This window comes from Puntigrus tetrazona, chromosome 15, assembly GCF_018831695.1.
Source record: "Puntigrus tetrazona isolate hp1 chromosome 15, ASM1883169v1, whole genome shotgun sequence".
NCBI classification, from domain to species: Eukaryota; Metazoa; Chordata; class Actinopteri; order Cypriniformes; family Cyprinidae; genus Puntigrus; species Puntigrus tetrazona.
Window position 1 is genome coordinate 14,545,572 of NC_056713.1, and position 27,989 is coordinate 14,573,560.

Below are 27,989 nucleotides of genomic sequence, written 5' to 3' on the forward strand. Positions count from 1 at the left end.
ACACACACACACACACACACACACACACACACACACACACACACACGTGTTTGTGTTGCTGTTGTTAGCTATCGAAAAAAACAACATTTCATTTTTATTGTACATACACACATACATACATATATATATGAGCAATAGTTGAACTGCCAGTATCCTTTTTCGTATATTCAAGGTACGTGGGTACATGCTTATATAGAAGATACAAAAATCAAACCTATGAAATCTATATTGGAACATAAATCCAAGTATTAAAAGTCTCTCACTACCCCCAGTTTCAGAGAAAAGCTTTAAGCCTGATTAAAATGTAAATCTGAGCTGTTTTAACTGAAAGAAATTCGCACTGACTGATCTTAAAACATGTCAGTGCCCTTGTTTTGTCTAAAGATGCACACCAGTAATGATTTTGTCTTAATTGAACTATGGACATCTTGGCCCAAGTCCTCTCTATGAAAGCGGGCCTTACTTAGAATTTTAGAACAAATAATGCCACCAGTTGACGACATTAGGAACTGTACCAGCAATAGTATCCATGAGCAGTGTTTGGCTGAACATAGCAACCGATTAGAAATATCAAATGTCATTTTTGCCATTGTGAAGATAGTATTTAAGTTTCGAGGGATTTAATACTTCTCTTGATATTGAAGGACACGGCAAACAAATGCTTTGAGGACTGTCCCAAAACAGTATCTGGTCGCTTTTCTGGCAAACTTAGGAACGAATTTCTGAGGGACATGTTTGCTATTATATTATAAGCTATTATAACGCATTTATTGACACTGGGGTGCTCATTTTGAGACGTGTACGCGGCGTGAACTCTGCCACAAACCCAAGTTATGTCTCCTACCTCTAACTTTACCGCTAGCGCGTGTGACTACAGTTTGTGTGTTTCAGTATTTCTGCGCGTGTTGAAATGAGCAGAAGAAGTGGTTCCTATTCAAACAAACCTGTCTTTTCTACTTTTCGCTTCAAACCTTGCGACGTGCATCAATCTAGGCGACGAACAAACAACACAACCGCTAGTTCCGAGAAACTCGTTCAAGATATCGATCCTCTCGCCTGTCGCCATACAACAGTATCCGGAGTATTAATATTTCAAGACCGATCCGCCCACCCGACGTCAGCTGGACTGGACTTAAACTGTGTGACTCATTTATTGTGACAAAAGAAGTAATCTCTGGAACTTTAGAACTACAAAGATAAGGACAGCTTCCTAAAGACACGTGTTCCAGACGCTGTTAATCAGACATAGCTTTATATTTAATATATTAAACCATTCGTCAGGATGAACGAAGCAGAAAACCCACCCAGATGTCAGTGGTGCTTGAGATGTTTTAGAGGTTTTTTACCTGAGCACTTCACAAGAGAAATTGTAAAGTTGTGGTCTCTAGCTCTGCCTGTGGTAAGTGCGTACGTCGTCGCTTAAGCCGAAAAGACTAAATATAAATCGCATTTAATCGTTCAACTGAAAAATGTTAGAATTATTCTATTAGTATATTTTTAACCGGTACTTGTACAGTAGGTTACATCATCTTATCGTCCATAAAGGTGATGTATCTTTTTAAACCCCTAAATAGTTATGTCAGAGGACTCATTAATCAGACAATTCATAATTCGGACTTTCAAGACTATTAGAAACTTCCTGCAATCGAAACTTTTCGAAATATGGAATCAGTTCCAAGCAAAAAATAAAATAATTTTTAGCTTCGCAAAGCAGGCTGGTGACGCCTGCTGGTCAAAACTGTTTATTGCGTTTCACTTCAGAATTATTTGGTCAATTAGAAATGACCAAATAAAAAGAAACAGATTTTTTTTTGTTTGTTTGTTAAAAAAGCTAAACAACGATTGCTTTAAGCCAGCAGAAGTATGGTATTATTGTTTTGGTGGAGAAATTTTTTTTTTAAATAAAACAACCTTTTGAATTTTAATTGGGCTAGCATCACAGAAATTATATGCTAGACCTTTATTATTCACTGAGCGTGTCACTCACGTGTCTCTGTGTTTTCTTCTCACAGTTTTTGTCCTATCTTTTCGACTATTTAATAATATTTGTAAGCACCGTGTTCTGTGGGCATCTGGGAAAGGTAGAGCTCGATGGCGTGACTCTTGCCACAGCTGTGAGTTTTATATACTTTCTCCTCTTATGTGTAATGTCATTTTAAATATATTTTTAAAAACAAGCGTTGTTCATTGTGTTTTCACCAACAGGCCATCAGTGTTATGGGTATTGGTATTGGTTATGGCCTGTCCTCAGCATGTGACACACTTATTTCACAGGTAGAAATGAGTTTTCCTTTTCATTCACATATAACAAATATAACAGATGGGTTTTCTTACACTGTTACACTGTCTTTTGCAGGCTTTTGGAGCTGGCAACTTGCATCTAGTTGGTGTTATAACTCAGAAAGCAATTTTAATTCTGCTGCTCGCATGTTTGCCATGCTGTGCTTTTCTTATCAATACAGAATCAATTTTACTGCTCGTAGGGCAAAGCCCAGAGGTTGCCAGGTGAGCACTTTTCAAGTTTGTTATGATCAAACCGCATACACTGACCCTGAAAAAAAAAAAAACAAGAATCAATGCAATAATGCATTCTTCCATATTAGCTTTATGGAACATAGTCATGTACTCAACAGGAATCAGTTATTAAAGAAGAAACAGGCAACAGTATAACCTCAGAACTGTTATTTTGTTTCAGAGTATCTCAGCTGTATGTGAACATTTTTTTGCCCAGTCTTCCGGTACGCACTTCCATTACATAAAAAAGTGATCCCCTCTTCACACGCTCATGTCATTTCTCAAATGTAATAAATGCGCAAATAAAATCCTTTTTGGTGTAATGGTTATTACTTGCTAAAATTGGATATTTTATGACTGTGTACGTCATTTAAAGTATTTAAGGCTCTCAGTGTAGAAAAATAACATTATGATTTTTTTGTCTCAGGCTGCTTTTGTGTTCATTATTGAAGCAAAATATCTACAGAATCAGGTACGAGACAGACATTAAAATGTAATGGCATGTGAAAACATGAATGTAAAACCTAATGAAATCTCTCTTTACAGGGAGTTATTTGGCCTCTGGTCATTACCGGAGTAGTGGCAAATCTCCTAAATGCTTTAATCAACTATATCTTCCTCTTTGTCCTGGACATGGGTGTTCCGTGAGTTTCCATAATATTTAAACTACGGCAAAAAAAAGTAGCAAGAGAACTCGGTGACCGTGTGTATTTCATCTGCAGTGGATCGGCAGCTGCTAATACGATCTCACAGTACAGCTTGGCAATCATATTGTTTATCTACATCCGATGCATGGGTCTTTATAAGGACACTTGGCCTGGTGAGTTGTTGAAAAATCTGTTATTACACAACCTCTCTCCATGCGTGTGCATGTATCGGTCACTGCAAGCTGATCCAGCCAGCATACACAATATTAAGCATTTCTTTATTGCTGTAAAGGTTGGTCGATGGACTGTTTGCAGGAGTGGGGCTCATTCATCCGTCTGGCCGTTCCAAGCATGCTCATGATGTGTGCAGAGTGGTGGACTTATGAGATCGGAGGACTGCTGTCAGGTTAGAGTGCGCACTTGTCTAGCATGTCCAGAATATTCATAGGCATTTGTATCGCATTAGGTTGAATAGACCACAACTCACAGGATGTTGAATTTGAATGAGAGAAAAGAGTTACTTTATTTCATTAGCTTGCAAAACACATTATAAATACATTATTCATTTTGAGCAATTATTACTTTAATGTTTAAACAATGAAGAATATATATATAATATAAAAAGTATCATTTTAAAACCATTTTAAACCATAAAAATATACATATGGTACATATGCTTTAACATGTATATTAACATTATGTATGCATATAAAAATACACGCACATACAATGTACCGTGATTTAAATTTTTTGCATGTTTGTCACACTTTAATGTTTTAGATCATCACACAAACCTAAATATGAATCAAAGATAACACAAGTAAAACCCACATGGCCCTGTGTGAAAAAGTGCTTGCCCCCTAAACCTGATAAGTGGCTGGGCCACCCTTAGCAACAATTGCAATCAAGCATTTGCGCTAATGTGCAATGAGTCTGTTACATCGCTGCGAAGGAATCTTGGCACACACATCATTGCACAATTGTTGTAATTCAGCCACATTGGAGGGTTTTCGAGCATGAACATCCTTTTTAAGGTCATGCCACAGCATCTCATTAGGATCCAGGTCAGGACTTCGACTAGGCCACAAAGTCATTTTGTTTTTCTTCAGCCATTCAGAGGTGGACTTGTGTTTTGGATCGCTTCAGTTCGCTTCAGCTTGAGGTCACGAACAGATGGCTGGACATTGTCCTTCAGAATTTTTTGATAGACAGCAGAATTGATGGTCCCGTGTATTAAAGCAATTTTTCTGAAGCAGCAAAGCAGTCTCCGACCATCACACTACCACCATCATATTTTACTTTACATCATATTTCTTTTTCTGAAGTGCTGTGTTACTTTTGCGCCAGATGTAATGAGACACACACCTTCCAAAAAGTTAAACTTTTGCCCAAAGTCTTGTGGGAAAATCATCAAGATGTCTTCTGGCAATACTGAGACAAGGTTTTGTTCTTTTTGCTTGGCAACAATTTTCATCTTGGGACTCTGCCATGCAGGCCATTTTTGCCCAGTCTCTTTCTTATGGTGGAGTCATGAACACTGATCTTTACTGAAGCAAGAGAGGCCTGCAGTTCTTTGGATGTCGTTGTGGGGTCTTTTGTGACCTCTTGCTCTGTTCGAGTGATTTTGCTTAGCCGGCCACTCCTGGGAAGGTTCACCACACAAAACTGCATGGTGTGTTTACTTGTGTTATTTTTCGATGACCTGAAACTTGTGTGACAAACAGGCAAAAAGATTTTAAAAAATCACACCACTGCATATGTGTGTGTGTATATGATATCATTTCAATTTAATTCTACTCTCTGAAATTGAAAACATAATTGCAGTCCTGTATCCCTTTTTAATTCAGATTTGACTCAAAATGAACCTTGTTCCTGACTTTTTTTTACGGCAGGTCTGATAAGCGAGGTGGAGCTCGGAGCTCAGTCAGTCGTGTATGGACTGGCAAATATTGCATATATGGTATATATTTATTAATGTGAAAGTGTTTTACTTGAAGGTTGCATGAACACCTAGAGTAAGTGGTCTGTGTTCAGTTCCCTATAGGGTTCAGTGTGGCTGGCAATGTGAGGGTGGGCAATGCCATGGGTGCAGGAGATGTTGCTCAAGCCAAACTCTCAGCCAAACTCTCTATATTGTGTGCAGGTAATACTAAAAAAGAACAACGATTTTATATACTGCTTGCACAAATACTTACTTTATGCTAGCTAGTACTGTAAATTATTTTCATACCGTTCTAATATATATATTTTTAATTTCTTTTCAGTCTCTGTTTCAGTGGTTTTGGCAACTGTCATTGGATCTTCAAGGAATGTAATTGCTTATATTTTCACAAATGACAAGTGAGTGTTCTTCCTTTTAAAATCATTTGCTTTTTTCAAATGTCTCAAAAACGTATTTTTCATCATCATCTCCGTACGTGTCCCCTAATATCTCTAGTACTTAACTGGCAACTCCAGAATGAACTTCGTTCATGTAGTACTTTAAATATTAACTTAATGTATTTGAGGCATTACAAAATCTTTGTTAAGAAGGCTTTAGATTAACATAATATTAACCTACTAAAGCCATAAAATTCTAATCCTCAAAGTTTACGTATAAAATATGTAAAACTGTTACTTTTAAAAACAGCATTTTAAGAAAAACTGAGACTAAACAGGGTAATTGTTTTCTTTCCTCTCTCTAACAGAGACATCACAATGAGGGTTGCCACGGTAATGGTTTTATTCGCTCCTTTCCATCTTCTTGATGCCACAGCGGTAAGTCATTAGCAGAGTTGTGTTAGAGCACTCACAGCCCTCATTAGTGTTAATAACAGTACTGACAACACCAACACAGTGATCAGGAAAGTTGAGTTAATTATATTGGATGATATCCCTTACATTCAAACACATCTGAAACTACACTGCATAGGGTCATCTGAGGAGAAAATATGAATTATTATTACTTCCTCAAACCAAACAGGCAGCAGGTGGCAGTATAGTGAAAGGTCTGGGCAAGCAGAAGATTGGGGCAGTCTGCAACCTTGTTGGATATTATGCTGTTGGCTTTCCTATTGGAATATCCCTAATGTTTGCTGCGAAATGGGGAATTTTTGGTAAGGCATATATGCAATGTAATAAATAAAAATGTAAATTTTCTATCAGTTTCATATTACATTTTTATTTTTTTTATTACTATTGAATACAATTGTGACGTGTAGTTCAAGACGATGATGAAAGGAAAACAATGTTTATTAAATAAATCCACAGAAAGCTTAACTCCTGGAGAGCTGTGTATAACACAAGACAATACCAGACAAAACAATGACAAGTCCAAGAAAGCATAACTAATAGTCCATGATGAAACTAACAAAACAGAACCTTGACACTGTATTTTAATTATTATAAGTAGTAGTAGTATATGTAATTCATTTAATCTTTAATGTTAATATTAAGAGAAAATTTGTGTATAATAATAGTACACATAGTAAGAAATTGTATTTAATATTTAGAATTTATCTTAATTTCATATATATATATAAAATATCATGTAAATTTTTTTATGATTTATATATTAATATTTATTAAAATAACTAAAACATGAATTATAATAAAAACTATAGTAAAATATTTAACAAATATTTCTCATTTATATAAGAATATAAATATAAATATATATAATTTTGCATATTTTAAAATGTTTATATTTATGTTTTTTTTTCTGTTTTATGCAAACCATTCCTCTAATCTTCTCAAGGTCTGTGGACTGGCCTGTTAATTTCCGTCTTCCTTCAGTCAGTGTTCCTCATTACCCTTCTTTTGAAAACGAACTGGAAGAAAGCCTCTGAAGAGGTGAAGTATATAAGATTTCCTTTCATTAAAAAGCGAAAAATAAAACTTTTCACTGATCTACTAATGAACTTTTCCCTTTCCAGGCCCAGATCAGGGCTGGTGTACGGATGAGAGGGACAGATGATGGTAATACAGTTGTTGTGACACTCAACAACTCAAGACGTCTGATTTTATTTAATGAGGCATGTTAATAAGGGTCATTTTCTTGACAGGTGAGGACGGTGGACATATTGAGGGGTGTGATGCGAATACTGCCACGAATATGGATGGGTTAGTAAATGAGGAGACCGAAGAACTTGTTGCTACGGTGAGGGTGCAGCTTCCACTGAGTGTGCTGGTGCTGCGTCGCGGCCTGGCTCTGGCAGCTATGCTAGTGCTCCTAGCAGCTGGACTCTCAGTTAAGTTCTTTCTAAAGAAATGATGTTTTAACAGCTGAAAGACTGAGGTACTGAGGTTAAAACTTCACATACACATTCCGGGGAAATCAGAGACTTATTTTACATCTTGTGAAAAGGGTCATAATAGGTCCCCCTTAAGAGTGTCTTATGTTAGACAGTGCATTGTGTTAGGCTGCAGCCCAAAAGCAACCAGTGCAACATGTCTATTAAGTTCACTTTGTGCTGTATCTGCAAGGCAGACGAGGCCCGTCAGGCACAAAGCAGGGCAGCTTTCTGGGATTTCGAGGCATAAATATCAAGGCACTTTGTTTTGTTTACATATACATTGGGTATGTCATTTTGTACGAATGCATTAATATATCTATTTATATAAATATATTTATTAATATGTCATTACCTCTGTTAAACAAAAACAACCTGTACAATCCCAAGTCCGGCATATAAGGCTATACTCTCATTCCCACATGCTCTCACATCTTTATCATGAAGTTGTATTTAAAAAATGCAAATGAATTGCACACCGTCAAATTAAAAGTCAGTATCAATATTTATGAAATAACGCAGTTTTTTTATTATGGATGATTTATTAGTGCACATATTTTTTTATGCAGAGAATTCATGCGTATTCTGTCTTTAGCAATTCTGTCATATCTCAGCAATTAGCAAACAACGATCCAATCAATTTCAAGTGGACAAAGTCCCACCCTACATTTTTTTTTTTCAAAATCGTTTAACTCGGACATATGTTGCAACATGGAAGAAAGACTCGCAACTTTTGTTTCATGCTGGACCAACATCCCAGGATGTGGGGATGTGCATATGACAACCCCCACTAATACCACGCTTTGCTCACTGCAGCTGAATTACCCTTCCACACGTTAGCCCAGAGTCACAACCACATCAGACCGTTTAACCACCTGTGATTCATTAATCTTGGTCAAACATTTACATAACAAGTGAGCAACAAACAATATGACAGCACAGCTGTGGAGAGGTATATCAGCATTTGTGAATATATATTGTTATATTAGTATTTGGGATGGTCAAAATATTAAAGAAAAAAGTAGATAATGTGGTATGCAGTTTATGCAGTACAAAAAAATGTAAAACCTATCGATTATATTAATTATTTATCAATAGAAAAAAAAGTTTAAAAAGAGTTGTGATTGCATTCATTCATTGCCTTAAGAAAAATATTTGATACATATCCAACCGGTGTCCTTAAACGTGGTTGTCTAGTCAACAAAAACATTTTCTGTTTGAACAGCCCTTAATTTAGGAAGGCAGGATTGCTTAGGAATGTTCCTCGTGGAATTGACAAAGTTTGCTTCGAGTTGCCACCATGTTTAATAATACAGATTTCTCAATATATGACAGCGGCTTTATAGAATGTCTTTTTGGCAGCATTTCTCCAGCCGCCTGACTAGAAATGTCAACCGAAGAGATTATCTGACTGTGTCATTTGGGAACAGACCCTTTCCTGCTAAGCTGCTCGATTTTCTTACTACTCGGCCTAATACTGTGGACAAAGCAAGTGCACACACAATAAAAATATAATCTTCTGTCTAGGTCACAATATACAGCCTGAGACCAATGTGAAAATGCTTCTACTTTTCTAATTCAATACAAGTTCTTCATTACCTCTCATGTTCACAGCATAGAGATATTCTAAATGAATCTATCTGAGGTCCAGGTTTCAAACGATACTCACTGACTGGATGGGACGGCTGTGGTAAAGTTTGAGTCCAAAGTAAAATTTGCAGCAGCACCATAAGACACCTCAGGTAAAGGCACAATGATATATACGGCTAACCCTACAGCCAGGGTTAGAAGAGCTGCGAGGGTGGTCAGACCCCTTCTGAGGACCAGCTGAGAGGTAGAGAGCAGAACGGCGGCCTTTTCCTCCGCTTGAGTCATGTTTGGCCCCTCGTGCACCACAGTATGGTTAAGCCCCTCATCCTGGTCTTGAGAGCTCACAACCATGTATCCATTCCCATTCTGAAACTGTAAGATAGTCTGTAAGCATTTTTTTGTCAAACATGCAAATGTAAATGAAGTAAAATTATGTTTTGACCCAAATTACTTTTTTTTCATTATATGGACATGATTGTTAAAACTTGCCCATAAAAACTTAATATCTTCTGTGAAATGCAGATAGTTATCACAGAAACAACATGAGGGTGAACAAATAATTTTTATTTTTGGTGAACCATCCCTTTAAAAGTGTATATTTGAATTTACAAATCAGCAGTAATAATCGAACGCATAATTTTTTTTAGCATTTTGCTTTTAATTAATGCATTGCATTGAACTTGAGTTCCCGTTGATTATTTCAAATAAAAGACAGAAAAATACCTCAGCATTGAGCACCACCTGGTAGAAGCTGTTACGATGGCTCGGGGTCATTGCTCCATTCGCATTCTTTCCTGTACGCTCAATTGCCTTTAAAAGAGAAAGAAGCTCTTTTAGTCATCAACTCAGCACATGATCATGGGCAGTATAATTAGAAGAAAGGTGCCGTTTCAATAGACCTGATATGCCTACCTCTTCTGTCATTTTCTTCCAGTTTAATTTAAAAATAGCCACAGTGAAAAAAATCGCTAGCAAAAATACTGCAATGAGGAGGCCCAGCCAAAAGCCTGAAAGAGCAGACAATAAATCATTGTAGATACTAAAAGGTTCCCTGTAATCAAACACCAGTAATTGTGAATAGAGTCAATATGAGACGAACCGGCAACTTGTAATTTAGCTGTGAACATCAGAACAATGCTTGATGGGAGTCCAATGCAGTAGTAGCCAAAGAGGTTAGCAATAGCGGCTATCTTCTGCTGGCCGGTGCCAAGAAGAATGCCCATGCCAACACCCTGAGAAACAATTAACTGAATTAACCTTAAAATTGACCTCATGTATTATTACCAAAAAGATTTTTCCAGTTTGACCCTGTATTGTAAAAAGTGCTATAAAAATAAAAGTGACTTGATCTGACTGGACATGAATATTTATTTTAATACAGTAATTACAGGCACACACACGTATATATATATATATATATATATATATATATATATATATATATATATATATATATATATATATATATATATGGTATTTAAGTTATTCAGTCTTTTTATAGTACTTGAAGTTCTAAAATAACAAAAATGTATAATATTTATATATTGTCACTAGTAAAAATGTCTTAAAAAGTGATTTAAAAAATGGCGTAGAACTCACCAGTATTCCATTAAAGAACTGAAGAGGGCAGTAAATGTTCAGTAGCTGGGACACAAGCTCTGCTATAGCCCTAAATATGACAAACGTCACAAAATGGATAATTGAAACGCAGCTGTTGTTGACATTGTTTCTGTTAAATCTTAATTTGAAGAGTGTTTACAGATTTGTTAAAGTGTACTTATGGCAAAAAAAAAAAAAAAAAAAAAAACATACGTAAGTTTTTTGTGCTTGAAATAATGAGATAAGTGGCTTACTCATCGGAAGTGAATATGTAGCCAATGACTGTTTTAGTCGAGCCCAGAACAAAACCTTGAAAGATTGCTATAACAGCTGGGGAACAAAATGAACGTGTTTACATGGCATCAATTTGTGCTGCATGCCACTGTTTAAGTGTTATGACAGGCTTGCGAATGATTGATATCAAATGTTTTTACCTGCACTGATGAGAGACACCTTGCTGGTGAGGATGGCAGCAGCTGTTTCCCCAGCGCCAAGTGCGTTTCCCACACGAACACACGCTGCACCTTGCATCCCTAATGGGATCTGGCATATAAAAAAGTAAAGGAACGAAAACAGCATCATCATGAAAAGTTAATGATAATAGGAATACTCTCGGATCATCCAAACACACCATGAAGTTGATGTACGCCAGCATGATAACCACGTGTTGGGCAGCCAGGTCCACCTCACTCAGCATTCCTGATGGGTACAGGGGAGTTATTCATTAGGGAATTTTTTTTTAATGATTTTTGCTTATTATTACGGAATGTACCTGCCAAGAAGCCTCCAACTTCATAGATCCACCATTCAAAACAGGTCATCAGTGTGCTTGGAATGGCCAGCTTCATGTAGGACCCCCAGTCCTGCAAGGCTTCTGAAGACCACCCTTTTGGAGGAAGTAGAAATGAGCTACAGAGCAAATATTTTCCCCCAAGCTCTATGAACAGAAATACTGAGTGTGTTTTGAACCTCCTCAATCCAACCGTCCTTCACACAGAGATCTGCATTCAGAAGTAAATAATGTAGCGACATACTAACCTTTACAATACTAAACCAATACTAAAGGTTTTTTTTTTTTTTCTAAAGTGTGTAGGTTGTCCAGTAACCTCTCAACAAGCTGAATGGACAATTGTGCTCTTCAGAAACTTTCCTATAAGCTATACATTTTAGTCAGAAGCTTTAGTCTGATTCAATTTATTTTCTTGCATCGGAAAGTATTGATTTAGCTAAAGGATTTTTGAAAATGACCTTTCATAGAGTGTGTAACGCAGCTTTAAGTGAATGAAAACAACCTGCAAAGTTTAAAATCTGAAAGTGGACCATGTATAAAGTTATTGTCTTTCAAAAAAAAGAGCAGGCTCTGAATCATTGAAATGAGTCGTTTTTAACGAATCCCAAGCCGTTTCATGTTGACGTCAAAATGAAACATTAGCATATTGTCTGCCTGGTTGTTGATTTTTTTGCGCTGATTCTGAATGAAAATGCTAATTCATTTTTTGCCACTAGGTGCCGCTTTTAGAGCGTTTAAAGCCCATAAACACTGCTTTAAATAAAATCGATCAATCGAAAATTTTGAAAAATGAATTCTTAAACGAATCGTTTGGAGGTCTATGAACCAATGAATCAAAGGTCAAATTAAATGCATATTATAAGAAAATAAAATAGTTTTTTGACCTTGCATACATGTCAACCTGTTGTTTGGGACTCCTAAAACCAAGATATGATTTATAACCCATAATAGGGGCACTTTAATCGACTCATCTTTTCTCTGCCCAATTTATATATATATATATATATATATATATATATATATATATATATATATATATATATATATATATATATGTGTGTGTGTGTGTGTGTGTGTGTGTGTGTGTGAGTTGACTCCCAGCAGTCGGCCGTTTAATTTAGTGAATTAAATTATTCCAAACAATGTTCGCCCTAAACAGCATTCATAACGTTCCAGAAAAAGACTAAAGTAACAAAAAGTAGCTTGACGTAAAAGTAGCTACGTAGTTTAAAAATCAAGGATTTTTGCAAACAGTTTCAAACTAACATTCACAAAACTCACCTCCCCAAGTTTTTTCATGGAGCTTCTGCCAGCGGATGAAAAAAAACAGGACAAAACAATTAAAAACCTGAGCAAAGGTGTTTGCGGCAGCAGACCCACTAAAAATGAACACCAAATGAAAAAATGAAAACCAAGGATATTTTTAAAAGCACATAAATAATAGCCTGTGGAAAACATTTACACTCACTAGACTCCAAAATCCCACCAGTACAGCAGAAAGTAGTTCACTATCACATTGGCAACATTGGCAACTGCAGATGCGTACATCTGAGGCTTGAGCACTCCCTACAGAGGGATCGAGAGCATTACAACATCAACATACAAGAACTGAATGCAGTTAAGTTGTTCATTTCCTTAAATCATTTTATGTACCTGGTTCTGAAGATACGACAGTTGCAGCTGATACAGAAACATAGCCTGTAATATAGACATGTGACAAGATGAGGATGAACAGCAAGGCATGCAAAGAATTATTTGATTTGAGTTCATCTGGGCTGGATACGCAATCCATAATCATCCATTAGTGGACCTTACCGGAATTGCTGGCAAATATGCAACCACATACAGCTGTGCAATTCTGAAAGAGAGAAAATTTCAATCAGTCGGTCTCCACGGTGTACTCTAGTGCATCAATGTTCAGTTTAAGCATTTAACACTCAATATCAATCCAAATATGTTCAGAACGAGTGCGCCGGTCACCTGGCAACCTCGGGGTCCTGCCCCAGATAGAGAAGGAGAGGCTGGGTGTTCACAAGCAAAGCCCAGCAGGGCAAACTGAACAGCGTCAGAATTACGATGCCTCTCTGCAGGATGACGCCTACTCGGAGAAGGTTCTTGCTCCCGAATGTCTGAGGGCAAGACTCTCATAATTGTCACTGGTATAGTACCTTTTCAAAAAGTACTCTGGGTATGTAAGTAAATAAACATTAATATGTAATTTAAAGTGCCTTTAAGGCATTGTTATGTACCTTTATAGGGATAAATGAGGTACAAAAATGTACCTTTTTTTACCTTACTTTTTAGCTTACTCTGACGTGTGCTAATTATTTGTGAAAATCAACCTAAAATGTCTTATTATGACAGAATCTAGTTTTTACCAAATACTTCAACTTTATGTCCATATCATCTTTGCATATCATCACACAGGATTTAATCTAAAAGGAATGCAAGATGTCATATAATATGCTTGAATACAACAATTGAGAATGCCTTCGAAGTATTTTAAGACGAACCAGACAAGTTGTGTGTAGACCTCAGTAAGGTCAGACGCCATATTGAATTTCACACAGCTGAGAATGAGGGAAAAACTAACAGCAATCATTGGGAAACTGATAAATAACAACTTTCACAACTGTTTATGGATATGAACGATTTTTTCGCAAAGACATTTTGTCAGCTGAACAATCGGTATGTTGTTAAATAGCAGTACAAGCCACCTTACTTCAGTCCGTCACAGCCTCATTTTTAGTCAAAAACTATTTACTGTGTAGTCCTTTCATGAAATTATTTATTGTTTAATTTCAGGCTTTTGGTGGATTATTTTATTAAGCAGTTGGAGTGCTATTTGTATATAAAACACACCTGCGATACCAAAGTGTCGCATGCCAAAGCAAGTCCCAAGCCCGTCGCTGCAGCTGTTACGTTTATTGTCTGTAAAACAAATGGAACACATTTTGCTTAATGCTCTATAACTATATTGCACATCTTAATAATGTGCTCCGTAACACATATTGGCTGGAAGAAGTTCTGAATCAAACAGACTTACAGCTGAGGCCATGGCGTAGCCCGCTAGCACAGTGTTTCCCAGACGGCCACAGAACATTGTCACCACAAAGAAAAGGAGGAAATTGAGGAACCGGCACACAAGCTGAGAATACAAACAAAGAAATATTTAGCACAAAATGAAGATGAAAGTTCTGGACTCACATGGATCATTGCTGAGAAAGTACACAGTCACATGGACGAAAACAAAACATCTCAGTGAAGATTCATGAGAAAATTTGGTTTGTGAAACATTTCTCAAACTGATCTTCTTTTGGAAATATCCCACACTCCTAAAGCGATTTCATGGCGTATTTTACGTAAGATGCAAGACGTATCACACATTATTATGGGTGCATTTAACAATCAAGAATCTACTCATGCACGATTCATTTATATTCAAATGGACATGCATGAAGACATAATGCAAACTGTACCCGAAACAGATCATGGTCTATTCAGTAATGGATCATTTTTGTATAAGCGGCTGCATTTCTCTGCCAGCTATCTACTATTCATACAAAACAAGCATAGCACATTATCATGATGTGTATGTGACAGACTCCTCACCAGGGGTCCAGTCATGCGCAGGATGTGGTACAGCTCTTCTCTATACACCAGAGGGATGCAACGCCTTACGAAACCACAGCAAAACAGCTTGCCACTAGGCTCCATTGACACAGCATCGGTTCTGGGGCTCGAGGCGTCCATGATCTCCTCAGCTGCGATCCTCGAAGACACTGTAAGAGGCCTGGCTTTGCTTCATAGACTGTAAAGGGTCCTTCTACCGCTGTTCATTCTTCAGGTCCGCATTCAGCACCTTTGAAGGCTTACTGATTAACTGAGGTGAAGACAATGAGAAGCTTTGATTTAATCCACAGGATGGGAGGAGGATGTTTGCAATCCTGGCAAAGAGTTGCATTGTGTGACGATGGATTGTTCGACAAGATCAATCGGTTATTTTTCAATCGAATTACAAGTTGATTAACAACTGTGTTTACAACATGTGAATGTAATGAGCGTAATCATTATATTTAATATATCCATTATTTAGTTGAATATTTATAGTTTAGTGTATTTAACAGTAGAAGACCTCCAGCTCTATGTAATCCATGCCTGAGTACATTTGGCTCTAGCTCCAACAAAATATATATATAAATATATATATATATATATATATATATATATATATATATATATATATATATATATATATATATATATATATATATATATATATAAACATACATTGAAAATAATGTAAGTATTAATCTTTTGTATGAAATATTATATAGCGAAAATACAAAAAATGATTAAAATCTGACTAAAGTATTTTAAGCAAGTTTTACTTTTATTCAGCAATTGGAATGCATTGAGACATTAAAAGCTTTTACACTGTTACAAAAACATATTTTAAATAAATGTTTTGAACTTCTTATTTCGTCAAACCATCATGAAAAAGTGTATAACTGCTTTTACAAAAAAAAACAATTAAGCAGTGCACACTATGCAGAAAATCAGCATATTAGAATGATTTCCAAAAGGATCACGTGATACTAAAGGAATAAATTACATTAATGCTTTCAGTGTGTAAAAGCTTATACATAATCTACATAAAACTTGATACTCCACAGGACCTTTGTTCTTGTCACTTTCAATGACCTTTAGATTACAGTGACAATAATTTTTGCCTCATGCAAGCCATTCACATGTTATCTGTTTTCCTCTTCTTAACATCCTCCTCCATTAACCCATGTGAAATGATTCATCCAGCTGCTCTTTCAAGCTAGAGCCACAAATATGACTTTAACATTTAAAAGCCAAGATTTGTTTATCATTACAACTGGTTTTCGATTGCCGTTTGCCGGTAATGTCACTGTAACCGTACATCTATTTTGGTTTGTTTCTTCATACAGTACATCTCACAGACAAGAATTTACAAACAAATCAGTGAATCATCAATCAGGGTCCAAGAATCAGTTTCATGAGTGACTAATACCTATTAGACTCATGATGTGTTGGACCATCGTATACAGTAGATGCGATTTCATAAATTTTTTAAGGAGAGAAGCAAACATTAACATGTTTTTCCCTTCCTCCTCAGTGCCTCACACCAACCTTTGAACCAATGTGATGTTCACAAAGCTGAAACTTCTGGCAAGATTTCAAGAAAAAGAATAAGAAAAATATGTTGTAACAGCTGCACTGAGTTCCTATAGATGCATAATATTTAATATCGCAAATATCTGATGCGTACCAAATTATACAAGCAATTTTAATTAAAACATTTCTATCTTTTGCCAAATAAATATTCTGCATGCACCTGTCTCCTTTTATTCTCTTTAAATTGTTTCAAATACTAAGGATGTGTGCTAAGGATGAATGAATATCAGAACATCTGTTTTATTATTCACCTTTAATCATTTTTTTTAAGCAAAACAAATCAAATCAAATCAGGAATGCCTGATGACATAATTTATGATTCAGAGTCTGCTCATGATTAAAAACTGCAGTTATATTTGTTGCATATTATGCAAAGCTATGATGTTTAGAAATACATGTCAAAAGTGCTTTGTATTTTGTTCCTTTTAAGAATCTGAAATTCTAACATAAAAGGATTTATGTGTCAGAGTATGTGAGTAAAACAGGAAAAAAATTTTTCAAAGGATTGTGGCATTTTCCTTTTTCATTATTGTAGAATTTGGTCAGCAGATGGGACTGTTTCATTCGAGGTGACCGTAAAAGTGACTTTCTGCCGCATGAATCCCTGGAGAAAAGGTAAAGATGTGACACATTATGCTATATCAATGTTGTTCTCAAATTATGTCCAAAACATCAATAAACACAGATGCTACTAGCATATTGCAAATAACATATGCAATTAAAAAAAAAAACTAAAGCAAATTTTCACAAAGTATAAAATTTTCCAATAAAAAATCTTAAAATATGATTTTCTAATCAGTGTTTTTTCTTCCAATAAGATGAAATGTTCTTAAAACCAAATATTTTTGCATTTCTGTCTGTTTCTTACTTGTTTTAAATCTAACGTATGCTTCAGAAATGATTAAATGTGTTTTGGAAACTATAACTTTCTAGAAAATGGCTAAACAGAAAATACCTGCGGTACATGTACGAACAGCTACAGCTCTATGCTCTGGTTTTCAGGATGAAGGCGTTGTAAAGTTTGAGTCCAAAGTAGTATTTGCTCTGACAGCATAAGACACCTCAGGTAAAGGCACAATGAGATGGACGACTATCCCTACAGCCAGGATGAGAAGAGCTGCGAGGGTGGTCAGACCCCTTCTGAGGACCAGTTGAGAGGTAGAGAGCAGAACGGCCGCCTTTTCCTCCGCGTCTGGCTCCTCGTTCTGATCACTGGAGTTCATATTCATGTACTCATCCCCATTCTGAGAGCAGACAAGACAGCAAGCTCGGTTTCAAGAGATGTTTTGTGTTAAGATACAATAAAAGTCATCAGACACACCTCTCTGTGCCTCGCTGTGAGAGTATCCGGAGTCGACACTGCAGGGATTTTATGTTTTCCAGCCCTTTCCACTGCCTGGAATGTTATGGATGTACCATACATCATGCCACATAATTGATGAAGACAGAAAAGAATTAAAAGCTTGGAGATTTTTGCTAAATTTTTTATCACACACATTCTGGATCCATTTTGATATGCAAAAGCCACTTTTCATATCTGTTTTCAACACAAATAGACTGTGAATTGCAATTACATTTTACTAAATATCTAAAAAAGATCTTCTGTAAAGATGTTTACGAAGAACACAAATGAGAAGCACACCTGAAATACAAACTGAAATATACCTCTTTGGTCACTCTCTGCCAGTTGAGCTTAAAAATGACTGCAATGAAAAAACTGGACTGCACACATACACAGATGAGAAGTCCCAGCCAAAATCCTGTGAAAGCAAGAGAGGACATTGCTGTAGGACAGCTGTTATCTCATTACGGAAATGTTTTAATGAATGCTGTTCTGGGTGCTCGAGATGCATTAATGCAATTCTGCAGGGACCTGTACTGCATCCACTGATGTTCTCTCCGTGCTTCAACCCAATGAAATTATGATTTAGAAACCAGATGCTAACATGTTGACCACAGAAGATGACAAGGTCACAGAATATCAAGTGAGTGACAATTTATTTGAATTGGTAATAAGATCACAGCATGAAAAAATGAAGGAAAACAAACCAACAACGTCCAATTTCGCAGCAAACATGAGCGAGGTGCCAAGTGGAAGTCCAATGCAGTAATACCCAAAGAAATTAGCTACAGCTGCAATCTTCTGCTGCCCTGAACCCAACAGAATACCCATGCAGACACACTTTAGGGCAGAACAAAAGAATACAATTAGACATTTACATTTTTGCATTTACAGAAGCTTTTATCTGACAGTTGAGCTGAACAAACACTTAAATGATTACACTGCAAAACCAAAAAAAAACATTTATGAGCAAGACGTTCATAAAATTTCTTTCCTAGAAAATAATATCTTACCCCATTGGCAACTATACTGTTGCTAAAATTACGCTTTAATAACAGAACAATTCACCAATACGTTCTTCATTACTTATCATATGTTTTATTTAGTGTATGCATAGTATGTATAATGTATATAATTACCTTTAAATGAATTTTAGCTATCAAATTTTACAAATGGATATAAAAGGGCAAATAACACACAAGCATTTTAAGTAGAAAGACTGAAATAGTATTTTCTTTATATCTATTTTATTTACAACTTTGTGAAATCATTGTATACACTTTTCCAACGGTGAAACAAAAGGATGGATTTTTAGTTTTGTTGTTGTTGTTTTTTACTTCAATTTGGAATTTTGGAAAACTCAGCCATCTAAAACCATACATAAAATAAATCATTTGTCAATTCTTTTCAGCAAAAAATTGAATAGCGACGTAAAGTACTCACAACAAGACCATCAAAGAACTGAAGCACACAATAGACGTTCAAGAGTTTGGAGACGAGCGCCACAATGTGCCTACAAAATAAGACACAATCACCGGTACAGTACTGTTTAAAGAACATCATTACTGCAAGTCTGGTTTGCAAAACAAATACCCACCCGTCTGATGTAAATAAGAAACCAATCACAGTTTTTGTTGATGCAAGCACAAGACCTTGCAAAACAGCCAAGGCAGCTGCATCCAAAAGATAATGAAAAGAAAAAGGACATGTCAGACACGAGCAGACAATGAAATATGAATGTGTCTCAAAGGAATATGACTGTTTGTAAACCTGTGCAGGTGAGGGACACCTTGCTGGTGCGGATGGCTCCGGCCGTATCTCCTGCTCCGAGTGCATTTCCCACACGTACACACGCTGCACCTTGAATTCCTAATGGAAACTGACATCCCAGGAAAATGCATTACTGCTCAAAGGTTTGGGGTCATTTAGAGACATCTCTTACGCTCACCAAGGACACTTTTTTAAAATCAAAAATACGTTAAAATATTGTTGTCATTTCAAATCACTTATTCTATGTTAATATATCTATTTTTTTTTATTAAAATGTCATTTATTCCTGTGAATACATTTTCAGCAGCCATTACTCCGGTCTACAGTGTCACGTGATCTTTCAGAAATCATTCTAATATGCTGAACTAATTTGACTGTCGAGAAACATGTTATTAGCAATGGAAACAGTGATGCAGTTATTAACCTGGTTGTTCACAATTTATAAGTTCTCTAATAATTTTTACATGTTTGTTTGATAATACATCATGGTCTAGGGACCATAGTAGGAAAATGGAAGCATCTGTTCATTTTCCTGTGGGAACTTTATAATTGGGTAAATGTTAGGATTTAAATTACCATGTAGTTTATAAAAGCCAGCATAATGACTGCATGTTGAGCTGCCAGATCCAATTCTCCTAGCATGCCTAAAAGAGACGGACATAAGGGAATGCGTTTGACAGTATTATAATGTTACATTAAAGTGGTTTCTCTCTGTGTTTTTACACATGCATTTTCTATTTTCCTGAAGCAACCACGCATGAAAAATCATCTGAGGCCAAAATTAATAACCTAAACCGCAATAAGTACTGTATCCAAACAGACATTTTAATTGGAGGCCATTCTTCATGTCTAGGCCTAATAAAATGCTTAATTCAATTTCATTTTACAGACGATGGTTTCTGTGTATTAACACAAGGGTTTGTTTTCGACTTTAGTCTTTAGAAAGCACCTGCTAAGAATCCTCCAACCTCATAAATCCACCACTCAAAGCAGAGCATCATGGTACTGGGGATAGCCAGTTTCATATATCCATCCCACTCCTGCAGTGAGGCACATGACCAGCCTGTGGACAGCAGTGAAAGATATCACTGACACAGAGTGGTGTTTTATGCATTTATTTAAACAGTGAAAGTAAGTAGTAAGTTTGTCTGGTTTATTTGTAAGTTTGCTCACCTCCCCATGTTTCAACATGGAGATCCTTCCAGCGAATATATAAATAGAGGAAAACACAAATGTAGAGCTGAGATATGGTATTGGCAGCAGCAGATCCACTGAAATGCAAAAGCCAGAAAAGTACATGACTGTAAAAATGGTACAGCATTTCCATGTCCTTGTATGAATTCAAATGTAAGCAGTATCAAACTAAAACGAGTGTAGTTATTCTGAACATGAGAGAACGATTACTGAAACACTTTAGACACAATAAGGTCAGTGCAAAGCCAACGGGTGGAGCTTAACGTTCAGCTCCCCGTCTTTGGATTTAATGGCTGAAGCATTAAATATTTATGAGACGAAAAGTAAAAATAATGATTTTAAATAGTGTAATTATGACAAAAAGCTGACATCATGAAACAGTCATAATTATGATTTGAATATATGATTATAATTAGAATTTTAATTAAAAAAATATAGTCAATATGATTTTCATAGAATCATGTTGCAAGTATTACAACCTATCACTTCTAAATAAGTGCTTTGAATAAATTGGTTCAGCGAATGATGCAGGGACATTCTCATGAAGAGAGTGATTCCTAAATGAATCAGTGATTTCAAATGAATCAATTTAACAAACTGCTAAATTCACATAATTCAAATGCTAAATATGTTCAATCTGTTTTGAGAACCTGAGCTATTTTGTAAATAACCAATATAGCACAACTGTGCCTTTGAGACTTACTATAAACCAAGGTCCAACCAGTTCAGAAGGATGTAGTTTGTCACCACATTTGCAATGTTGGCTGCAATGGCCGCATACATCTGAGGCAGAATCACTCCCTACAGGCCCAAAACAACCTCTGTTAAAAAATCCTTTGGATCTATAGTAACTGCTGTGACATTACTTTGAGTGACACATATGAAGCCACGCTGTATCATACAACAAGACCCCTGTCAATTAAGATCATACCGTAACAGACTGACTGTGATAGTTACACAGCACTGCAGGTTTTAAGATCTTGCACGCAACAAGGCTTTTTGAAGAGTTCAGCTAAGGTGCTTATCTACACTTATCTGCCAAAAAAACAGATTGCATACCTGGTTTTGGAGATAGGCTACTTGCAGCTGATGCAAAAACATAGCCTGTGTGAAAAGAGAGAGAATGAGGAACTGCTGGTTGAAGATGGGTTGTGTATATATGTGTATCATATTTCAAGCTATATCATGTAAATTATGTGAAAGTGCTGGCAAGAGGAAAATGATGCCATTTTTTATGACTCACTGGAACTGCTGGCAGGTAACAAACCACATAGAGTTGAGCTATCCTGAAAATAAGCACATTTGTAACTGTGATATAGAGGACAAGGCAACATGAACGATTTAAAAAAGAGTGCTGGGAGTTATCATAGAGCAGAATAAATCTGCTGCGCAGTGTCATTTCCATCTTGGCCTGCATCTAAATTGAGTATTAGAACGTGTGCCTGTGCACATTAAAATGCCTCATTTAACAACATCGTCAATATTTTTTTTGGAAAGTATGTTGCAAAATATATTTGCTTGAGATAGGAAGGACTGTCATTCTCAGACACATCTTGTTTGTTCAAAACCTTGGGGATCTATAACTTTACACCAACATAAATAAATATTGCTTTTTGGTTCTAGACAAAATGATTTACTCATTCTAAACAGTAAACAATGAGCCATTCAGCACATACCTTTTAACACAACCTAGTGTTGGCCGATAAATCAATATTTTTGTTGCGTTATCCAACATAAACGTTTTTAAAAGAAGATTTATTTTCTTGAAGCAAGGTGTTTTAGAGAATATATCTTGAAGCTTTTTCCCACTGAAATTTTTTTTTTCTAGTTTTTAGCATAAAACTCAATACATATTTTTTAGACATGCGCCCAAAAAATAAAATATTTTCTGCTTGAAAATATAGTTTAAACAGCTGATAAAAAAGCCCAATAATAAAGAAATAATCTACATGACTCCAGTCCATCATTTAAAATCGGTTAATATTTTGCCTAGAAGTGATAAAACCTTAATGATTTTTTTTTTTTTACAAACAAACATCTTTTTGCTTTACAGGACATTCATTTATTGACTGGAGTCGTATGGATACTTGTGAATTATTGGGATGTTTTTCTCAGCAGTTTGGACTGTCATCCTGACGGCACCCATCTACTGCAAAGCATCCATTGGTGAACACATCATGTAATGCAAAATTTTTCCAAATCTGTTCAGATGAAGAAGCAAAGTCATCTACATCTTGGATGGCCTGAGGGTAAGTAAATGTTCAGCAAATCTTGATTGAATGTTTCCTTTAAAACCAGTAAAAGCACAATGCTAATATGGTAAGACAAATGAAATAAAATATATTGTAATGTCTAACAACATTTTTAATGAACAAAAACAAAAAGTTCATCCCTTAAAATTAGATAATCTACTGAACAATAATGTTAAATGAATCAATCACCTGGCCACCTCTGGATCTTGACCCAGCAGCAGGAGAAGGGGCTGGGTGTTGATGAGCAGACCCCAACATGGCAAACAAAAGATCAGGAGGATCAGGACACTCCTCTGCAAGATGATGCCAACACGGTGCAGGTTCTTCCCCCCAAAAGTCTGACAAGAGCATGACATCAGAACTCAAGACACTTCAAATTTATTCCTGAATGTCTCATATGGTACTAAATATAGAATTTCAACAGAATGTTATGTCTTTCACGTTTTACTGCAGGAGATCCAGGGGGTCAATTTATTTAGCTTTTTTTGCTAATTCAATTAAGGTCTTAATCCCAGTTCTCTGGTGTTGTCACATCCTGTTGGACCCCATTGCATATCCGTACGTATTTTCATACCTGAGAGATAAGGGTGTCAGCCGCCAGCGCAAGACCTCCACCTGTAGCCGCAGTTGTTATGTTTATCGTCTGATAAATCAGAATAACAAGCATCAGCTACTTCTCAGCCATGCTCTGAGATACTTCAATACACAACCTTCAAAACCAAAGGCTTATGATACGTCAAACCCCTGATGGCTGAACTTTTACAATACTGTGCCAACATTTGCATTTCATACACCAGCGTTTCCGTTTTACCACAAAGCAAACAGAATGTAACACTCCAGAGAAGCAATAAGCAGAGCGAAACATAAACTCACAGCTGAAGCCATTCCGTAACCAGCCAGCACACTGTTTCCCAGGCGACCGCAAAACATTGTTATGACAAATGGCAGGAGATAATTCAGAATGCGCGATGCAACCTGAAATGACAACCTGAGAATTCTCAGTGGATGAGAAGCATATGAGAGCACTGAGCTATATGGAGGAAATGATGATACTTTGCTTTTCTGGTTTGCAGATTCACACACATGAGGTGCACTTGACATAAAATTTCCTTGATGTTAATATGAACATATTTTATACATGAGTGTAAAGAGAAAAAAAAATCATACCAGGGGTCCGGTCATGCACAGGATGTGGTAGAGCTCCTGTCTATATACCAGAGGGATGCAACGCCTCACGGATCTGCAGCAGAAAAGCTTGGAACTAGGCTCCGCTGATGAAGCTTCAGCCCTGGGACTTGAAACGTCCATGATCTCCTTCGGCCTGATGTGCAGTGGGGCCGGAGACGCGGCAGGGGACAGTCCTGCTGCTGCAGCTGTGTTGATAACAGGTCAATGTGGCAAAGTTTCACCATCTTAAAAGCTTACTGATTAGAGGAAGCATATGAGTGGAAGGGTTGAAATCTGCAGCTAAATGACCTAAATACAACAGAGACCTTTACTTCTTGGTTACAAGATGGGTAACAAACTCAAATTTCACAAATAATTGCAAAAAAAATCGCTTTATTTAGAACCTCGAAAACATTATTTTATTGCAGTGCCATTTTTAAGCCCACATGTCAATCAATCAATCAATCAATCAATCAATAAATCATTCAATCACTTTTATTGTCTGTAGCGCTTTCCAGAAATGTAAGAAGATTAAACATTCAATTTTCAAGGAATTTCATTAGTAAATGCAGAGAAGTTGTTGTATAGATCAGCTCAGTTTCAACAGGATCTTTGTAATCAAATCGATGATAATCGCTAGAAATTAAGTGTCCCCAACTAAGTAAGCCATAGGCAAAGAACCAAAAATCCATCTGTCACAAAATGGATAAATTGGGAGAAACCAGGCTCAGTTGGGGGGCCAGTTCTCCTCTGGCCAAATAAAACTTTTACACAAATAACACTTTTTCACAATTTCCAGTTTGATTTCAAATGCAGCTATGTCAGATTGTTTAAAGGGATTATTGTGTGTTTGTGTGTGTTTGTTTCCCATGATCTGTCTCTGGAGCTCATCTAAGTGTCCCGGTCTCTGTTGACTAATATTATCATGGATGTCATTCTTTTTACAATGTAAAGAGTACATTGTGTGTTATGGGGAGTGATCCCAGGATTTGAATAATAGAAGCGTATTAGTGTGTTATGTGTAAGTGCAGGTTAAAGAGATGTGTCTTTAATCTAGATTTAAACTGGCAGAGTGCGCCTGCTTCCCCAACAGTGTTAGGGAGATTGTTTCAGAGTTTGGGTGCTAAACAGGAAAATGTCAGATTTCCTAAACAGGAATCTGTCGCCTGCAGTCATTATTAAATGACCAGAGTTTTGAGAATGCAGCCTACATGAAGGACTATAATATGGTAACAGCTCGCTCAAGTACTGAGGAGCTAAACCATTCAGGGCTTTATAAATAATAAGAGGATTTTAAAAACTATGCAATGTTTGATAGGGAGCCAGTGCAGTGTTGACAGAACCGGGTTAATATTGGTCATACTTCCTAGTTCTAGTAATGCCTCTAACTGCTGCATTTTAAACCAGCTGTAGTTTGTTTAACAAGAATGCAACTACCCAAGAAAGCATTACAATAGTCTAACCTTGAGGTCATAAACGCATGATTTAACATTATGCATAACATGTGATCAATTATGATTTAATAAATTTCTGTAGAACATCCTCAATCACCACTAGTATGCTGCATTAACCTGAATGATACTAGAGTAGCCATATTGCACCAGAACATCAGCTTATTGGTGAGTGATGAATCCAATCAGCATGGAAATGATTGGGAGGCCATGATGGTCACTAACCAATGTGGGAATTTTGCCAGGATGCCAGGGTTACACCATATGTTCAAATGACAATGTTTATCTTTAAAAACACATTATGCGTGTCGGTAAAATTTTATGACAGAAATTTTGCTTACCTAATTGTTTGTTTTTTTTTATTTATAGTGAAACTGAACACATTTATGGAAATATTTTAATAGTTCTACTAATAGTAGGATGATCACTCTTTCCAAGATATGTCCCTGCTGGGGTTTCTAAATTGCTTAAATTAAATCTAAAATAATCCCTAAAATACCAGTTGGGACTTTTTTTCTTATGCACTCTCTACAAATCCATGGAAAAACATTTGTCTCAAAATTTCTCTTCTTGCAAATAGTTTATATCTCACAGTTTATAACCATTCTCTGTAGATCCCACATCACCTCGCACGTGATGATTGGTTGACTATGTACAATGCCTACAAGCTATTGGTTAAAGTCATTATCTTCAGAAAAAAATGTAAACAATAGGATAACAAATCTTAAACCATGACATTTTAGGCACGTGGGACTAGACAGTGTAAAGTCAGCCATATCATAGAATAGTCTTATTCTGATGCATATCCTCAGATTTTTAATAACCAAAGACAGTCAGGCCCTCAGTTTAACATCTCATCCAAAGGATGGTGCTTCCCTTTCACTATGGGGTGTTAGGACCAACACAGACTGCAGGGTGAGAACACCCTGCTGGCTTTACTAACACCTTCTTTAACAGCATCCGTATTTTCCCAGGAGGTCTCCCTTCCAAGTACTGACCAAGCTCAACCCTATTTAGCTTCGCTGGACAACCTCTTGGGCTACAGGTTTATAAAGGCTGCTGACACTACCTACTACTACTGCTAATAAAGCCAACCTTGGGTACTAAGCCTTAATTTGAGTGGCAAATCTCAGAATTGTTCTTCAATGTCCATCTGTCTAATGATTGATTCTGAATTGTTATTTACAGATTTAAGATATTTTAGTACGGCATTGTGACACTGGTGCAACAATATCGCTACTGAAACAACAGCGAAAGAACAACTATGACCTGGTTCTTTTAAATGAATAAAATATAGCGTATAACTCACTAATGAAAATAATAATAGCGTTGTTACTCACAAGTTATTCATATGAAAACTTTTATCTTTAAAAACACATGTGTATTGTTGGTAAAATGTAAGAAATAATTACAGAAATTTAGATTACCTATTGTTTGTTGTGTTTTAACACCTTTAAAAAGCTGCAAAAAGACCATGCTATTATAAAAATTCTCTCACCATCTAACAATGGAACACTTAAGTGCTAAACAGTTCAGAAGGAAGAATCAGAAGGGACTGCAATCGTTCCAGATTCCACTGTTATTATTTATTATTCCACATGAATTAGAACTTGAGGACAGTGATTCGAATTCACAGCATGAAGTGCACACAAGCTTTAATTATTGGCCTACTGGAAAACTCAGTTTTCATAACTTCATAGCGTATATAAAGGCTATCAATGCTATTGTCTTGTTAACCTAGAAACCTAGAAACAGTGTCCTTTTATAAGTGCACGCTTTAAACAAAGAACCGCTATGACAACACATTACCTGACAAAGAAATCAAAAAAATCTATTTACTCGTCCTCACGCCTGAAAACCTGATTATTTACTTTAATACCACTGCAGTGTACACACGACAGTCTGTACATTCCTGGAATGATTTCAAAGTCAAAGCAGCAGGCTAAATCGGGCTCATTCTTTTGTTAACTTCTCTAATTGTTTGTAATACGACATTTACATACGCTTAATTCTCCAGATTAAATTTTCCACACCAGATTCAGTGTATCGTCAAGGTGTGATCATCCACTAATTACCCAGGATGCGGAGCACAGAGGAACAGGGGTCTCCATGGCAACCGTAGGATTACTATGCAAACACGTCTTGATCTATAAGCAAATGGAAACGCATGATTTGGAGTGACATGATGGAGATTGCG

General features: G+C 36.5%; 3 protein-coding genes across 4 annotated transcripts; 1 reads left to right on the forward strand and 2 right to left on the reverse strand.

Annotated features, from left to right (window-relative positions):
• The first annotated feature begins 1,137 nt into the window (after positions 1-1,137).
• Positions 1,138-7,939, forward strand: slc47a3 (solute carrier family 47 member 3). Its single transcript, XM_043259000.1, has 17 exons — positions 1,138-1,399; positions 2,013-2,114; positions 2,206-2,274; positions 2,357-2,505; positions 2,696-2,738; positions 2,942-2,986; positions 3,061-3,158; positions 3,237-3,334; positions 3,454-3,567; positions 5,054-5,121; positions 5,196-5,304; positions 5,426-5,501; positions 5,849-5,918; positions 6,124-6,256; positions 6,898-6,992; positions 7,076-7,118; positions 7,205-7,939. The coding sequence occupies exons 1-17, from the start codon at positions 1,283-1,285 to the stop codon at positions 7,411-7,413; spliced, it is 1,638 nt and encodes a 545-aa protein (XP_043114935.1). The 5' UTR covers positions 1,138-1,282; the 3' UTR covers positions 7,414-7,939.
• Positions 7,940-7,947: 8 nt separating this feature from the next.
• slc47a4 (solute carrier family 47 member 4) lies at positions 7,948-15,286 on the reverse strand. 2 transcript variants are annotated; one of them, XM_043258996.1, is made up of 17 exons: positions 15,024-15,286; positions 14,458-14,559; positions 14,274-14,342; positions 13,392-13,540; positions 13,227-13,269; positions 13,065-13,109; positions 12,880-12,977; positions 12,693-12,790; positions 11,394-11,507; positions 11,253-11,320; positions 11,056-11,164; positions 10,876-10,951; positions 10,622-10,691; positions 10,122-10,254; positions 9,935-10,029; positions 9,746-9,832; positions 7,949-9,394 (listed from the first exon to the last, which is right to left on the reverse strand). In XM_043258996.1, exons 1-17 carry the CDS (start codon positions 15,162-15,164, stop codon positions 9,098-9,100), a joined length of 1,794 nt encoding a protein of 597 aa, XP_043114931.1. In that variant the 5' UTR covers positions 15,165-15,286; the 3' UTR covers positions 7,949-9,097. The 2 variants fall into 2 exon arrangements, with proteins under 2 accessions (XP_043114932.1, XP_043114931.1); XM_043258997.1 differs by lacking the exon at positions 15,024-15,286 and having other exon boundaries at positions 7,948-9,394; positions 12,693-12,717; positions 14,458-14,553.
• Positions 15,287-15,785: 499 nt separating this feature from the next.
• On the reverse strand, positions 15,786-24,551 carry LOC122358978 (multidrug and toxin extrusion protein 1). Its single transcript, XM_043258999.1, has 18 exons — positions 24,342-24,551; positions 24,048-24,149; positions 23,749-23,817; positions 23,364-23,512; positions 22,166-22,208; positions 21,982-22,026; positions 21,626-21,723; positions 20,902-20,999; positions 20,678-20,791; positions 20,305-20,372; positions 19,729-19,837; positions 19,556-19,631; positions 19,402-19,471; positions 18,666-18,798; positions 18,282-18,376; positions 17,938-18,012; positions 17,572-17,860; positions 15,786-17,220 (listed from the first exon to the last, which is right to left on the reverse strand). Exons 1-17 carry the CDS (start codon positions 24,480-24,482, stop codon positions 17,615-17,617), a joined length of 1,731 nt encoding a protein of 576 aa, XP_043114934.1. The 5' UTR covers positions 24,483-24,551; the 3' UTR covers positions 15,786-17,220; positions 17,572-17,614.
• Positions 24,552-27,989: the final 3,438 nt, after the last annotated feature.